Raw genomic sequence first — 16,099 nt, forward strand, 5'->3', positions numbered from 1 at the left:
GAATAATACGGAGTAACACATACCAAGAGCAGAGATGGGCGGGCGATATGAGATAAGGAATTTTAAGAAGGGAAGTACGAGAAAATTAATAAGTGGTCTAAACAAGAAGGGAAAATTTAGTGATGAAAGCCATGCAGAGAAACTTACATCCAGGTAGTTGAAATATATTTTAAAAAGGAGGTTATTAATGAAGTCAACTACGGAGTATATATAAGAACAGTTGGGAAGTTATGTCAAGTCAATTTAATGATAGGGAGTACTCCGTAGTAGATAGGTACAAACTGTAGATTGTACAACGGCTATTTACTTACTACAGTAGTTCAAACTCTGGCATAAAAGGTTACATTCCCAAGCTGATGAGATGATTTAATTCCTGTCTATCTTTGAAAATAGCAATATAACAAGTTAACAACCATACCCTAGTCCTTGGTAATGTGGATGACAACTAGCTTGTGGGTCGCATATCATCTATTACCAAATACTTCGTCAAATTAGATTATTGTTTCATATCCTTCGAAATAAAAAGAGTGTTGTTTTCATAAACTCTAACTTGGCGAAGTATTCGGTAACAGAAGGAGCGGGGTATTACACCTCTGTTTATTTGTTTTGGTGTAAAAAGAGCCACGAGGATAATGATATAGACAAGTTTGATCAAAAGTCTTGAGTACTACCCCTTAATAATTTAACCAACTAAGCCAATTGATCATCCACAATTTACCTCTCTTTATAAACCATTAAATCTCTTTCAACAACACTTCTATCAAAGATTTGAACTTATTAAACCTCTCTTTTTGCCTATCTCTCAGTCAAACACCCCCTAAAATCTCCCACCACTAATTTTCTCTTCTCCTTTCATCTTGACAATTTAATTTTAAAATTTCTCTCATGGCCTAAGAATTTGTCTTAAAACTGAAGCCAAATATTTAAGACAATTGAATTTCCCAAAGTCTTTTTTCATTTTATTAGGGTGGCTAACGCATGCGATACCGGAAGTTCTTTCAATTGTAGGGAACATAATGAGATAAAATATGTAAAATCAAAAAATAAATTTAGGTGTAAAAATGTTCACACATAGCACACTATTCTTTAGAGTTCACAAAAAGGCAATTATTATTAAAGAGAGCATATAAGTAAATAAACATTTTAGAGGGTATTATTGTCCAAACATTATTCACAAGAATTAAATCACACAAAGGAATGTTTAGATGTAATTAACATCATATTAATATAGGCATATAGGTAAACAAACATTTTAAAAATATAATTGTCCTCACATTATTTATAAGTGTTTTCTCATGCTTTTTAAAAAGTAGGGAAGACAATGGAGTACTTAAAATTGAAGCCAAATTTATCACAATAACTCTAACTAACTCTCATCAGTCGTCAACCTCCTCACATTTACATCTCCAAACTACCATTCCTTGACCTTCCTACTCTTCCCTAACTAATTCTTATATTGCTCATTAACTTAGTGATGAAAATAACAAGCTTAAAAATGACAAGGACTAAACTTTTAATACTACTCTTCCCTAACTAATTCTTATATTAATACTCGCCAGCTAAACTTTAAGTATTCATATTCATTGTTTACAATTTAAATCATTAGTTTCTCAATACACCCTTTTTTTTTTTTTTTTTTTTTTTTAAAGGTTAACTAGGCCCCAGCCAAGACTTCTATCACAGGAGCCCTAGCTAACAATGCTAAGGGGTAGGGGAAAGGGATTTGTTGGTGAGGCTTGAACCTCACACACCGAAGATGCGAGACGACCCCTACTGCACAAGGAGGTCTTCCTCATTAGTTTCTCAATACATGCAACAAATTCATCTTTGCACAATTTATTTTAGTATTACCTTTCAATATAATTTAACCATTTTTTTTAGGAATTACGTTTAACTAATAGAACAAAAATTAATAGTCATGTAAATTATAGTTGGATTATTACTCCCTTCGTCCCTTTTTTATATGTCTACTTCCCATTTTACACGGAAATTAAGGAACTTAAAAGTCATGATTGAGAAGTACAAATATGCATGTGGGTTTAGAGAGAGATAGAGAGAAAGAAAAGGTAGTTGGTGATTATTGAAGAGATGGAGAGAGAAAGTATTAGAAAATGATGTCAAAAGTACGAAAAAAATAAAAAAAAAAATTAATGACAACTCATTCAAAAAGGGAATATTATCAAAAAGTATATTCTCAAAATAGAAATAGGCAGGTAATTTTGAAACCCCCAAAAAGGAAAGTAAGCATGTAAATAAGAGACGGAGGGAGTACTAATAAATAAAGCCGGTTTCGCAGCCAGGCCACGAGCGCCACGTAGAAGATAAATAGGTATTATTGTGACACTTATGATGCTAAGTAAATGATTTTTGGATAGATATTTTAAGATAAAATTATTGTATAGAGTTTTATTATTGATAGAATTCTAAAATTTCGTATATACAAAATTAATCATAAATTTTAATAAGTTTCCTATAACTAAATTTTATTTCCATCATAAAATTCGCTTTAAAAAGTTCTTTAAAATAAGATCCACTTATAGTATATTTAATCACAAACTTTTATACGTAGTTGGTCAAACTGTGTCACCAACTATACAAGAGTTATTTCGTTAGTATTATAGGGGTTACTTGGTCAATGTTATAGTGGTTACTCTATCAGTGTTATAGATAGGGGTTACTTAGTTAGTGTTAGAGGTTACTTAGTTAGTATTACAGGGTTACTCGATTAGTTTTATAGGGGTTACTTTCTCCAATCAGATGGTGTGGCTAGCCGCATACAAAATGCATTGTTATTTAATTTATTTAAAAAGATATTAGAGAATCAGTAAAATTAAGTTTCAATTAGTAAAAATAATTTTAGTTGGTAAAATACTTTCAGTTCAATAAAAATAATTTAAGTTCAATAAAAATAATTTCAAGTCAATAATAACATAGATATTTATTTACAAACAAAAGTACACTAATATAAATATAAGCCATGTGATATCGTATGTCTAAATATCCTACATTATCAGAACGAATTATTTGACCATATTTAACATTTAAGTAAAAATGTTAATTTAAAATTTTATCAACCATTTAGGCATTGCTCGGGCACAAAACTAGTATATATCTAAAGGGGAGTTTTTTCCCGAGTTTTTAGAAAGCCACGTAAAAATAAATTTTGTTAGCGCCACAAAGGATTATAAATTTTAGTTACAGCCAATTAAATAAGAGATATGTAATTTCTTATAGACTTAATTAATTCAAATACCACGTAAGCAAAATTGGCAAATGAGATTTTAAAGTTTAAATTAATTAAATATAAAATATTATCTTTTGAGATTATGAAATTTACCTTAATATCTACATGTAAAACAAACAAATTTTATCACATAAATAAATATATAAATAAATTGTTTTAAAAGGTATAAACAAACCGTGCGTCGCACGGGCTTCATCTTGGATTTTTTCCCAAGATTTTAGAAAGCCACCTCGGATTTTGATTTTTTTAAAAAATTATTAGAGCGCCATGTAGGATTAGTATTTTTAGAAAGTTACATATAGTTGTAATACCTTAGAAATTTCCTCCTTTTAAAATACTCTTTTTAGTCTAAATAAAACTCATTTCAGGAAATAAACAAAATATTACCGCCACCGTGATAACGACTAAGACTATTTTCGAAGTCACACAGCGGAAGACTAACTTTCGAAAACTCAAATAAAATTAAGTTTAATGCAACAAACTCAACTTTAAAACCAACTTACATCAAACCAATAAATTGGAACTAGAGCTGGTTATTGGATATGATAGCTCAATGGTCTCTAGGTGATCTTTTACTAGTGCTCCGCCTGAAAATACGAGAATTTCGTTTTCGAGACCAGTGCGATAAATGGGCTTATAGGATCATGGCCAAGCTTAAAGGGCTTTTAATGGACAAGGCCTTTAACAGACACGGCCCTTATTGGGTAGGGTCAATATAGGGTCAAATTTTTTTTTCAATTTAATAGATAAACAAAATAGATAATGTGAAAATAATTACATAGATAAATTTGTATTCATATATACTCAATAATGACTTTGTTCAATATTTATTTTAATTGATATTTTGTTAACCCGCCCATTATCGACCCGTTATTGACCCGTGACCCGCATTTGGCCGACCTGCTATTGACCCTATAAAATGTGACCCTCTTTGACTCAATCCGCACCGACCCTGGCCCGACCCGCCCGACAACCAGGTCAAATTGGAACCATTAAAGACCCTTTTAAAATCAAACTAAAATATTAAAACAATAATTAATGTTAGTGTCAATGATTACATAAATAATTCAATACAATAAATAATAAACAAAGAAACATATAACCCTCTTCGCTCAATCCCATTATGCTTGATATGCTCCTTCTACCTGTACTTCTCTTTATTTTAACCTCACTACTCGCCATATAAAATGGGTCATAGTAGGGCCAAAACAAAGAAAAGTCAAACACAAACTACAAAGTACGAATCAGCAAAAGTTGAGTGCATATGAACCAATAGGAATAATCACACTTACATGAATATCCTAACAATAAACAATAAATAAATAAATGGATAAAACATGTTTGCCATACAACACAAGTCAACTTACCGTTGACTCATGACTCTACTTAATTTATTAATATATAGTTTTGGATAACGCATCGAACGAGTTTCCTTCCTTAAAATAGCCCATTAAAATATTGGACTTCCAATTAGAAAGCTACCCCAATTGGCACTTACTATGTCACCTTGTGACAGAATTCCAGCGCATTAATAATAAAAGAAAGTACAGCGTCCTATACCCCTGTAGAAGCTATGGTTAAATATAAAACCTCATAAGTCCCCCCATATGTTCATACTCAAGGTATATACGTTCCAAGAGTTTTGGTGTGTATCCTCTTCACTTTACATGATTTACCAATTAAACTTGTGATGACTTCAGCCAATCAATCAAGAACAAATATGTCAATACAACACATACTTCCATTTTATTCTTGATTTAATTAGTGAGCATATACTATTTATTTTAATTAAGGTTCCTTGCCTAGTTTTGTGCACAAAATTGCACGATTCCTACCTTGGTGCATAAAATGCACTAATAACTTCCTTGACTCAATCTCAACTATGTGAGTGAGTAATAAACTAACTTATTGACTCGACCTCAACTTATGTGGGTGAGTAAATAAATAAACTAACTTTCTTGACTCAACTCCAATAAGAAATGGGTGAGAATAAAATCATGAATCATGCTCAATAAATATAACTTTAGCTTTTTTAAACACATATAAGCCTTGCTTAATAAATTCATGTCTTCTTGATAATGAATAACAAATAATATAACATGATTCAATTACTTACAACCTGTATCAAGCTCATAATGATTATTCCAATCTATTCACATGCTTACATATAAGACATGGATAACCAAATCAATTCAACCAAATATCACCATAATCAACTTAACATGATACTAATATCATACTTGATCCAAAATTTAACTTCCTAACATGGTACTACACATAATTAAAACATCCTATGCGCATACGTACCTCAAATCGTCTTTCCAACTATCCACAATGCTAGAAATTACTCAACTTAAAGTCTCCTACAATACCAAATACACAACTCCATTAATCCCTTAATTACACAAAATTCCAGCAACTTTTAAACACTTAAAAACCTCTTTAATAAGCTGAAATTTTGGTATAAAATCTTTAAAACTCTATCTTTAAGTGGTTAATTAAAACCACAAAGTAGAAACATATATACAGTGCTTAAATAAAAATTACAGCATACTTTTTAAGTTTTAAATTCCATTAAAACCAATTAAAACCTTCTCTACTTATGTGTAATCAACCCCTTTTTATTGAAACACAATGTAGTACTTAAAATAAAATTCCAGCATTTTATTTCAAATAAAAACTCATTCAAACTTTATAAAAATAGAGTCTTTAAGCTTTTATCACTTACAATCAATGGTTATATAAAACCCCCAAATCAATTGCAAGTTAGAACCCTAAAAATCAACACTTTAACAATTAAAAACCCTAACTTTTAATACTTTATACAAATCAGAAATTAAACACTTTATAACATGAAATTTATACTCTTTAATCATTAAAGCACAATTATAAAGCATGCTAATCATATTTTAATATTTAAAAATCAAAACCCAAAATACATAATACGTAAAATAAATTAAAAACAAGAGGAGAGAGAGAACAACCACCAAGGGTGGCGAGCTGGCCGGAGGTGGGTGCCATCGGTGATAATGATGTGGCAGCGTGAGGTGGGTCTTCAAGCAACAAAGCAAGCTGCTATGCGCGGGTTGGTTCATGCATGAACCCCCCAAAAACAATGAAAAAGAAAGGAAAATAAGAAAAGGAGAAAAGCAAAGAAAAAGAAGAGAAAATAAGGAAAAAGGAAGAAAGAATACTTACTCCAAGAAATCTGATTTTTGAGCATTTAGTGTGGGAAAATTTTGGGATTTTGGGGGATATTTATAGAGTAGAGAGTAGAGGTTGGTTTAGGCTTAATAAATAAGTGGGCTTTAGTCATGAAATATTTGACCTAAAAGACTGGCTTAGTTAAATAATTGGGTAAATCCACTAGGGGTATGTAGGAATAGTTTACATACGATATTTTAAACAAGGCCAAATAATTAATAAACGTTTAGCACAAAATATATTTTACTTTTATAAAACTCAATAGTTAAAATAGTTTAGCCTTTTAAAATATTTAATTAAAATACTTGAGCCCTTAAAAATATATATTTTATAAATACTTATATAATTTTTAAAATACAATAAAAATACGGAGTATTAAAATAGTATTATTCCACGTAGGATTGTTATTTTAAAGCGCCACATAAGATTAAAATTAAAAATTTAAATTTATTATAAAAATAAATACTACCTCCTCTATTCTTTTTTACTTGACCTGTTTCTTTTATTACGCTTACCAATGAAAAACTTTATAACTTTAATTCTCCACAAGTAAAAATTATAAAAGTTATATATTATGATAGAACTTATTGAGACGAATTCAAAAAGATCCATTATGAATATGTTTTTCCTTACATATTATTCACAAAAGATGGTCAAAGGAGGGGTGATGAATAGTATAAAAGTCAAAGCGGGTCAAGTAAAAAAGAACGGAGGAAGTATCTTTTTAAATTAAAAATTTTATTTAAGAGAAAAGAAACAATTTATTTTATTTCGTATATATATATATATATAAATTACTATTAAACTTAAAAAAATGAAATTCACGTTCAAATGATATTTAAAAAAAAAAATTGGATTAGATAAAAAAAAATAATGAAAATATGACAAGTGGTTATAATAAAATATTTTTATCAAAATATACAAATAAAAATGAAATCACGTTCAATTAAAAAAAAATTCAGTTTTCTCAAAAGAAAAAAAAAAAAAAAAAAAACAGTTTTGGATTAGATACAAAAAATAAGAAAAAAATCATTAAAATTAAAAATATGTCCCTTTCTCTTTTTCTAGCAAAAAAAAAAATGTTCATCATTTATCATTTATTCGTCTTAAAGATTAACTTTTGCATTAACAAAATTTAATTAATTCCAATTAAATAAGAGATTTGTAATTTCTTTTAGAATTAAATAATTCAAATGCCATAAGTAAAATTGGCGAATGAGATTTTAAAGTTTAAATTAAATAAATATAAAATATTATCTTTTGATATTAGGAAATTCATCTAAATATATAATGAATGAGAGAAAATTCACAATTTATTTTAAAATTAAATAAAATAAAAATTATTAAATGAGAATATAATATACTACATACAACAAATAAATAAAGTAACAAATTTTATCACAAATATACGAAAAAAATATAAGTTGCAAAAAAATACAAATAAACCGTACATTCATCTAGTTTTACTAATAAATATGTTAATACAGTAATATTAATAGCTAGAGTTGTGCAGTTGACATTTTGACAAACATGAAAGTTAGACCGATTGCATGTACTACGGAGTAAAAGCGAAGGAAGTACGAGTAAAAGCGAAGGAAGTACGGATTATATTACTAATTTACTATGGTTAGTTTTGACAAGTACTTCTCTAACTTTCGGTAGCCAATAAATGCATCTATTACTTGACCTATCTTTCAATCCAGTATTATAAAAATGACGCATTGATCAATCCAATTAATGTTAAATCTCATTAATCAGCCACTTCATCAATGTGCAGTACAAAAGTACAAAACACTTCTTATAGATAAACATGAATTATGAAGTCTTTAAAATAATGAATTACAGTCTTTAACAAAAACATTATGAGCAAGAGTAACCAAACAAATTAAGTTGGATGGTGATACTTAATATCATCAAGTTAAGCAAATAAGTAAAACAAATTGAATATAATTTGTTTATTAAGAAGGTCAAAAACAGATAAGTGTGTCATTAAGTCACTCCACTCTCACAACAATTGTGATACCGTCCAATACAAGACTTTGTCAGAGTATTAAACAAATTATTAATTGTATTAACATACTTATTTCAAAACTCACAAAACTCAATAACGATTTCTGAACGTTCAGCCTTAGTTTTAAGAGGCATGAGGTGCACCAAGGAGTAAGGTGCAGGTGCGCGTCTTTAGGAGGTGAGGTGCTAGCTCTTGCACCTGACTACAGATCAATAAATATTTTCTTTCGCATGTAGAACTCACTCAGGTACCTTTGGATAAAAACACTCATTTAGAGGCTAAACAGAGTATTGAATTTTCCAGAATCATAAATCTCAGACAATACTACCAAATTTAAGGTGACTAGCTACAAACCTACAATGTCTTAAACTCTTAATAGGCATTTAGACAGTAGAATCACATGACACATCCAAAGTTAAGGAATTTCGATAACTCAATAGTCAAAACATAATTAGCAGGCCCAGAATCATCTCATTAAAAAAGATAATTACGACGCAAAATGCTATTACAGATCAGCTGGTGTATGCAATATAATATAGCATGATTGCATGAATAGGAAGAGACAACAAATTAAAGCATTCTATCTATTTAGATACGTAACGTCCACTCACCAGAAAATATGATCTCTGGTGGTGTTCTAGAAAAAATTGCCAACACCACAAAACTGTAGTTAACTGTGCATGCTTATCACAAAATCGCATTCCTGCAATAATATAATCAAGTAAGTCAAGGGAAGAATTAAGTTATACGGAGTACCTACACTAAGCATACTAGACTACTTTCTTTCACAAAAATATAAGCCTATTTGATCTTATTCAAACTTATTTTAGTTGTCATTGCTGGCTGAATTTAATTTATACAATTATTCAAAATTATCTGAGAATTTATTTTTCCCGAAGTCCCTCTTTTGAAGGTGAAGAACAAAGCCTAACATGCTTAACAGCAACATGTAGCACAGGGGAAAAAAAACGTCATAAAATACAAAAGTTATAAGGATGCAAAAAGATTTTATCCAAAAAAAATTCTCAGCAGTACTCAACCAATTAAAGTTGAAAAAAAAACGTCCACAATTAATCATTCATATTTTGAGCTTTCCCATATCACTAACAAAATAAATCCTACGCAGAACTATATTGGTACAATAGAATTATAAAAAAAATTTATCTAATGAAGAACAGTTACGATATTTTAGCTCAATCCTTTATAAAAATCGTAATTCTCAACCAAATGCGACCCTTTATTGTGGGATAAAGACTTAAAGAGTATCATTTAAAACACAGAACAGAAGGTTTTTGACACAGGTGAAATATAGTTTCAACTTTCAAGAATTTAAAGGACCTTTTGCTAACATTTCAGCAAGGAAAAATTCAAGAGTTGGTCCTTCCATTCAAGCAATTTTAAGGCATCAAATAGAGGTTGTTGCTCCATATAGTAATCTGAGATATCATTTTTGGACTAAGATAGTGAGAACACCCTCAATGCAAACAAATGGCTTGTTTATTCCATGATGACTGATGACTGTTTTTATTCATCTGATGCAAAATATCAAAGTGGGTCCAGTCATTTAATTCCTAATAAAATGTTGATAAGATCTCTTTTTTAAAGGAACACAAATTAGACAAGTCTTGATAACCGGGAAAAAAAAAATTATTGAGTCATTGATGCATCAGATATGGATGAGAAGTTGACCGACAGCTTCTAATTATGGTATAGTTTAAAATGGATGGAGAAAAAGGCTTACTAATAGCTTTCTTCCTCTCCAGGAGGAGTTCCTCAGGCATCATACTCAGTCAGAGTACACTCTCAGGAAAGCAACAGCTGCAATCAAACTTTCCCGGCTCACTTGCGCAGCCAACAGATGTTCCCTTTTATGGCGGTGAACCAATTTCTGGGGATATTCCCATAATTAAACAGCCATAACACAATGCATGCACGTCTCTTTATGTTTGCCAAGCAATATAATATGCGCCAAGCATCACACCAGCTTAAGTCCTACAAACACACCAAAATAATTAGTTCTTCGTGTAATTGAGCAAAACCTACAAGGCTACAAAGCACTCTATATGCACTAACTATCAGATCTAATTTAAGATCATTTTGACAATGAAAAGCACTGTTGCTTAAGATTTAGCCATTAAAAAAGCTTAAAAAAGAAATAAAAATTCAGGACTTCTGGAGGATAGTAGATCATTTGAGAATAAGTAAAAATTAAGTGTGCAGCAATTAGTATTTGCAAACTGCATTAAATATGAGTGAGCATAGTAGATCATTTTTGTCAAAGACCAAGCCATAAAAACTATCCAGTCATGCAAATTACAGAAGAGATTTTTGATGAGATTGAAGTTCGCACAACTTATTAAATTATGTGGCACCTGTAAACTTATTAAATTAGTATATAATTGGATACATCAGAAAATGTGATTTACAGTGCAGCACACTTAGTAAAATAGAAACTCAGTCGAAAATATTTCTGTTACTGAGTATCATGCTGAGTAAGGAGCCAGAGCAAACAGAAAAAGAAAGAAACAAAGTTCAACTTTTAAATAGAAAACTCATCAATCATCCCATCTATAAAATAGAAAAACAAAATTAAAAATATCAAACTGCAAGAACAATTGTCCATCATGTCAATCCCTTGAGTCTAGACAAAGTCAAAATTCTTCACTCCAGCCTTAAGCCCAAATGACAGGAAGTTTATAAATCCTAGACACATACCCCTTTCCTGGTTTCTTCTCATAGGTCAGAAATGTAGGCAGTCTAGGCATCTAATTGACGCTAATATTATGATTTTACTCCTCAAGAAAATCTCTTCTTCATCTCTTTTTGTAAGGGCAAATGAACTACCATAATTGGATCATGTAAGCTGTAGTTGGCAGCCGAACTATGCATGACTGCTTGGTAATCGGTATGGTGGACTGGTGGTATTGGTTATTGGCTAAGTCCAAATATTGGGTGCACATGAAGGTTTTAAACAATAAATAGATTAAGGGATGAATTTTTAGATAGAATCTGTATCAGCCAGGAAAGATTGTTGAAAACAAGACTCTTTTTTCTTGGTTATCTAGTACAAAGCAATGTAAGCAATTAGTGTCTGCACATAAAATATAACCTTTAGGCTTCTTACATAAGGAGTACATAAAGAGCAATATGCCAAAAACTTCCATCCCATCGTTTGGAATTAATAGCTAAACACACTGGTAGAATGTCTAAAAAAATATACTTTGTAGTAATTACTTTTCTTGAAATATAGTTTTGAGTAATTTGTTGATACATTTAATTATTAATGCTCATATGTTTACTAATAAAAGTAAAAGGCACTGCCAAAATGCTTTCAGATACATCAATACTCTGCATTAGTTTAACTGTCAGGCACCATCGATCAACAAGGATGTTTCTGCAGCAGGACGCCTTCGAACTGAGCCCCACCATAAGGGCTTCGGACCACAGTCTTATACACTCCTAGGATATTGTAAAAGGAAAGTTATAACTATAAAATGAGAATCGGAAAATGATGGATAGCTTGAGATTATGAATAGGTTCAAAGACTTCAAACCATGTGTCAGGATATATATATATATAAAATAAAAAATTTAAAAAAAAAAAAAAAAATTACAATGGATACTCCCTTACAGCATTACCTACTTTTATTTCTATTAAAACTAATGCTTCAACTACTTTAGCAAGTATCCTAACCAATACCTTCATTGAGCTACAGATTACTATCCATCTGTTTTCAGAATTTTAGAAGTGCCAACATCTTTACTATCTAACATGGTAATGATATACCCTAGCATGCACATACAGAGTATTATTCAAAGGATGAAATATGTGCAGGTTAGATTGTTAACAATCATCTATGTTATTATGATCCAATATTTTGCTGTTTTCGTTGACATTGATAACTGCAATCCGGCATGTAATAATGATGTATATTGCAGCTTAGCAAAGAGAAGTTCTTTAATAGTATAAACCTATGTCAACCATCATATTCTAAAACTATGACCAAAGAGAACTGGCAAGTCAAGACCCAACAGAAAAGGAAAGCTTAGCAGATGTACTGGCAATTTGGCACGAGACTCTACAAGCCTACACTAACAACAGAACCCAGCGTCAGGGACAAGTTAACATAAGCACATGAAGCACAGGAGTATTTTATTAAACGTTAAATTCTTCATTCCTGTATCAGTGAATATTTTTTAATTAATTAAAAAAAATCAGACACGGGATTTGCATACAGCAGCTATCTCCCTTAAAGAACAGTGGTAAATGATTTCCACAAACAGAACAATAATACTTCTTCTATGGGGGAGGTGGGAGAAAGAGAACCAGGATAGTGAATGTGTAACATGAATGAGATTATACATCCTACACATATTAATAGACTTTTCACTATTTCAAAAGGTTGAAGATTAAAATATTTAAGATTAAGACCCCCTGTTTATAGGATAAACCTTCATTCTCCAAGCTTTAATCTATAATACCTAAATAAAAGAATTAGAAAATGTACCTTTTAGCTAATTCATACCAATTGGCATGCCAGAAATTTTAATATGGTTGACTACTTGACTCCAGAAAATCATGGCTCATAGAGTCAGAGGGGTGGATAGAAAAAAACTACCATGAATCATGGCTCAACCTGTAAAAAATATCAAGATATACAAATAAAAATGGCAGAGGGGTGGATAGAAAAAACTTGGTGCAACAGTATTGCCCCATGGTGAACAAAATGAAACAGTTTCATGTCGGAAAGCTAGCCTCTACATCAATGTTTATACGAAGGGAAGGGTGGGGGTCATGAATCGTACGATAGATTCTTCCTTCGTAGCCTTACTCTAGCAAATCCTTACAACCAAAACATCGTATAATTAACCAGCATATATCAGCATTTCCTCAGTCTCTATGATGAAATCATTCCTCTCGGAATAAAAAGGAAACCAAAGAAAAGTCCACCTTCAGGTTTCAACTAAAAATTAGAGTAGGCAGCAATGCATTTCAAAACAGAAACGCAAATATAAAGCTCAATCCAAGATCATAAATGTACTTAAATTTTACCATGCCTTCCCCCAATTTCCAGGCAACAAGTTTGAAAATACTCACATATTCAATTATTCACATTATCATACATAAGTATCCAATTCCAATTATGTTCAGCTGAATATATGGTCGACGAACTCAGATTTATATTTCAAATATATAAATCCATGTAAAGCACTGTCAGTAGGCAAATTTTAGGAATTTTTTCTGGTGGGGATGTTAAGGAAGAGAGGGAGAGAAAAAAAAGATCACCTTGGGGTCTCAGAATTCGGAATCTTCAAGATGAGTAAATCGATAATATCAACCTTCAGATTGCCAAATGCCAATCATCATCCACCATTCAAAGGACATGATGAAATAATAGGATTTTTGTACAGCTTATGATACTTAAATCAAGCGCGCGCACAAACTTCTTCATCATTTTAATCTGCTGTTAGTGAAAGCAGGTTTGAAGGCTGTCCTTGTTCTTCATAACAGCATTCTGTAGTCCTTGAAGCACATACTTGCAAGTTAAACCATTGGGTGCAAAGCCCAATTTCAGCATCTTATCCTGTAATTCCATCAATTCAGCAGCACTGCTTTCCCCACTCCTAGTCTTAAGAAGCGCATTATAACTATCTGTATCGAAAAGCTGATACTTCATAGCAAGTGAAAGAAGCATAGATTCAGCTTTATCAGAATTATTTTCTGTACAATATGCGAATACCAAAGCCCTGCAGATATCATTGTTAGGTTTAAGATCATATAAATCCATTTCTTGCAACAGAACTTCTGCCTCCAAGCATCTCCCCAATCTGCACAAGCAGCTTATTAGATTTTTATATATGGCTAAACATGGATTGACCTTCCTTTCCAGCATCTTGTTTTTAAGTAGCAATGCTTCTTCTAAAAGATTACTATCACAGAACGATTTGATCAATTTATCATATATCTCATCATCCGTCTCATGACCGTCTTCCAACATTCTATCCAAAAGTTTAACAGCTGCAAATGGATGATTCTCCTGACACAAAGAGATAACCAAGTACTTGTAGATATCACAAGAAATTGCAACTCCAAACCTTTTAAGCTCAACAAGCATATTTAAACACGAATGCAAGCTACCCGCTTTCACGAATCCTTCAACAAGAATCTGACAGGTGAAAGCATCTGGAAGAATTCCCTTTCCAATCATATCATGAAGCAGGAGCCTTGAATTTTTCATCCTTCCTTCTTTGCAGTAACCATGGATAAGGGAATTATACGACATAAAATCCGGAGTCAATCCTCTATCAACCATTCTATGGAAGACCTCATGAGCTTCCTTCAACTTTCCAATCTTACAGAGTCCATTCATCAACGAAGTGTAGGTAACTATATCAGGAGCCACACCCCTCCTATACATTATCTTATACAGATAAAACGCATCATCCAACCTATGACCTTTGCAATAACTACCAATAAGTGTATTATAAGTCACAAGGTCAGGCACAAATCCTTCTTCCTCCATCTTCTCCAAGAACTCATTTACCTTGTCCACATTTTGGTCCTTGCACATCACATGAGTAAAAATATTAAACGTACATGTATTCGGGTTAATACCAATCCTCCACATCTCTTTGTAAAGTTTCCAACATTCATCAACACATTCCGCCTTCGAAAGTCCACTTAACAAGCAATTAAAAGCCAAAACATGAGGCACATAACCTATCTTAACCATCTTCCTAAATACCCTATAACCTTCCTTAATCAAACCATCTTTCACATAAGCCTTAATAAGCATATCAAAAACAACAGGGTCCCAATTACAATCCTCAGAACATGAAACCAAACACTTAAAAATATCAATTATTTCACCATCATCGGACTCGAATCGAATCAATTCAGACAGTAACTTCATTCCATGTACAAAATTCCGAGACCAAACCAATATATGAACAATAATACAATAATTATGACAAGTTGGCTTAATACCCAGATCATTTTTTACCCAATTAAAGAAAATAAGAGCATATTGAGACTCACATTGACATCTAAGCAAAACCCTTGAAATTTCTTGGGTACCCAAATGCGGAATGAGGTCCTGCAATTGATTTGTGAGATGGGTAGTTTCAAAATTGGGTTGTTTGAGAGCAGAGCAAATGAGATTGACTAAATTATTAGGGTTTTGAGTTTCTGGTAGGAATTTGTAAAGGGGGTTTAAGCTGGGTTTTGAGTGAGGAACAGTTGGAGGATTGAATGGGGTTGAAGATGAAGGAATTAGTGCAGATTTAGTGCAGTAATTTGAGAGAAGAATTCTGGGGGTTGTAAAAGATGAACGAATTCGATTCATTAGGAGTTTAATTAATAAGTTAACAATCTAATTGCATGAATTCAAATGGTGTAAGAGTTTAGAGTGGGAGAATTAAAGAACAACCAAAGTTAACTCGAAGCCAAAAGAAATGTTGAACTTTGTATGGTATGTGGTACGCTAATAAAAAAACATTTTTCAAACTCATAGAAAAGCATTGTTGCTAAATCCTGAGCCATGTCGACTAACTATTAATATCTCACTTGACTATGTTAAAATACAGAGTAATTTAAAAATTTTGAAGATTATACTTAGTACTATATTGGAAAAAATGTTT

General features: G+C 31.6%; 1 protein-coding gene and 1 long non-coding RNA gene across 3 annotated transcripts; both read right to left on the reverse strand.

Annotated features, from left to right (window-relative positions):
- Positions 1-4,071: 4,071 nt before the first annotated feature.
- Positions 4,072-6,766, reverse strand: LOC110699608. 2 transcript variants are annotated; one of them, XR_002506951.1, is made up of 4 exons: positions 6,443-6,766; positions 6,229-6,316; positions 5,552-5,607; positions 4,072-4,474 (listed from the first exon to the last, which is right to left on the reverse strand). It is a non-coding gene; the product is annotated as an uncharacterized LOC110699608 (long non-coding RNA). The 2 variants fall into 2 exon arrangements; XR_002506950.1 differs by lacking the exon at positions 6,443-6,766 and having other exon boundaries at positions 6,229-6,430.
- A 2,135-nt stretch (positions 6,767-8,901) lies between these two features.
- LOC110699789 (pentatricopeptide repeat-containing protein At5g40400-like) lies at positions 8,902-16,001 on the reverse strand. The gene is made up of 4 exons (XM_021877305.1): positions 15,942-16,001; positions 13,746-15,831; positions 10,201-10,451; positions 8,902-9,162 (listed from the first exon to the last, which is right to left on the reverse strand). The coding sequence occupies exons 1-2, from the start codon at positions 15,999-16,001 to the stop codon at positions 13,927-13,929; spliced, it is 1,965 nt and encodes a 654-aa protein (XP_021732997.1). The 3' UTR covers positions 8,902-9,162; positions 10,201-10,451; positions 13,746-13,926.
- Positions 16,002-16,099: the final 98 nt, after the last annotated feature.

Source organism: Chenopodium quinoa, unplaced genomic scaffold (genome assembly GCF_001683475.1).
Source record: "Chenopodium quinoa cultivar QQ74 unplaced genomic scaffold, ASM168347v1, whole genome shotgun sequence".
Classification (NCBI taxonomy): Eukaryota; Viridiplantae; Streptophyta; class Magnoliopsida; order Caryophyllales; family Amaranthaceae; genus Chenopodium; species Chenopodium quinoa.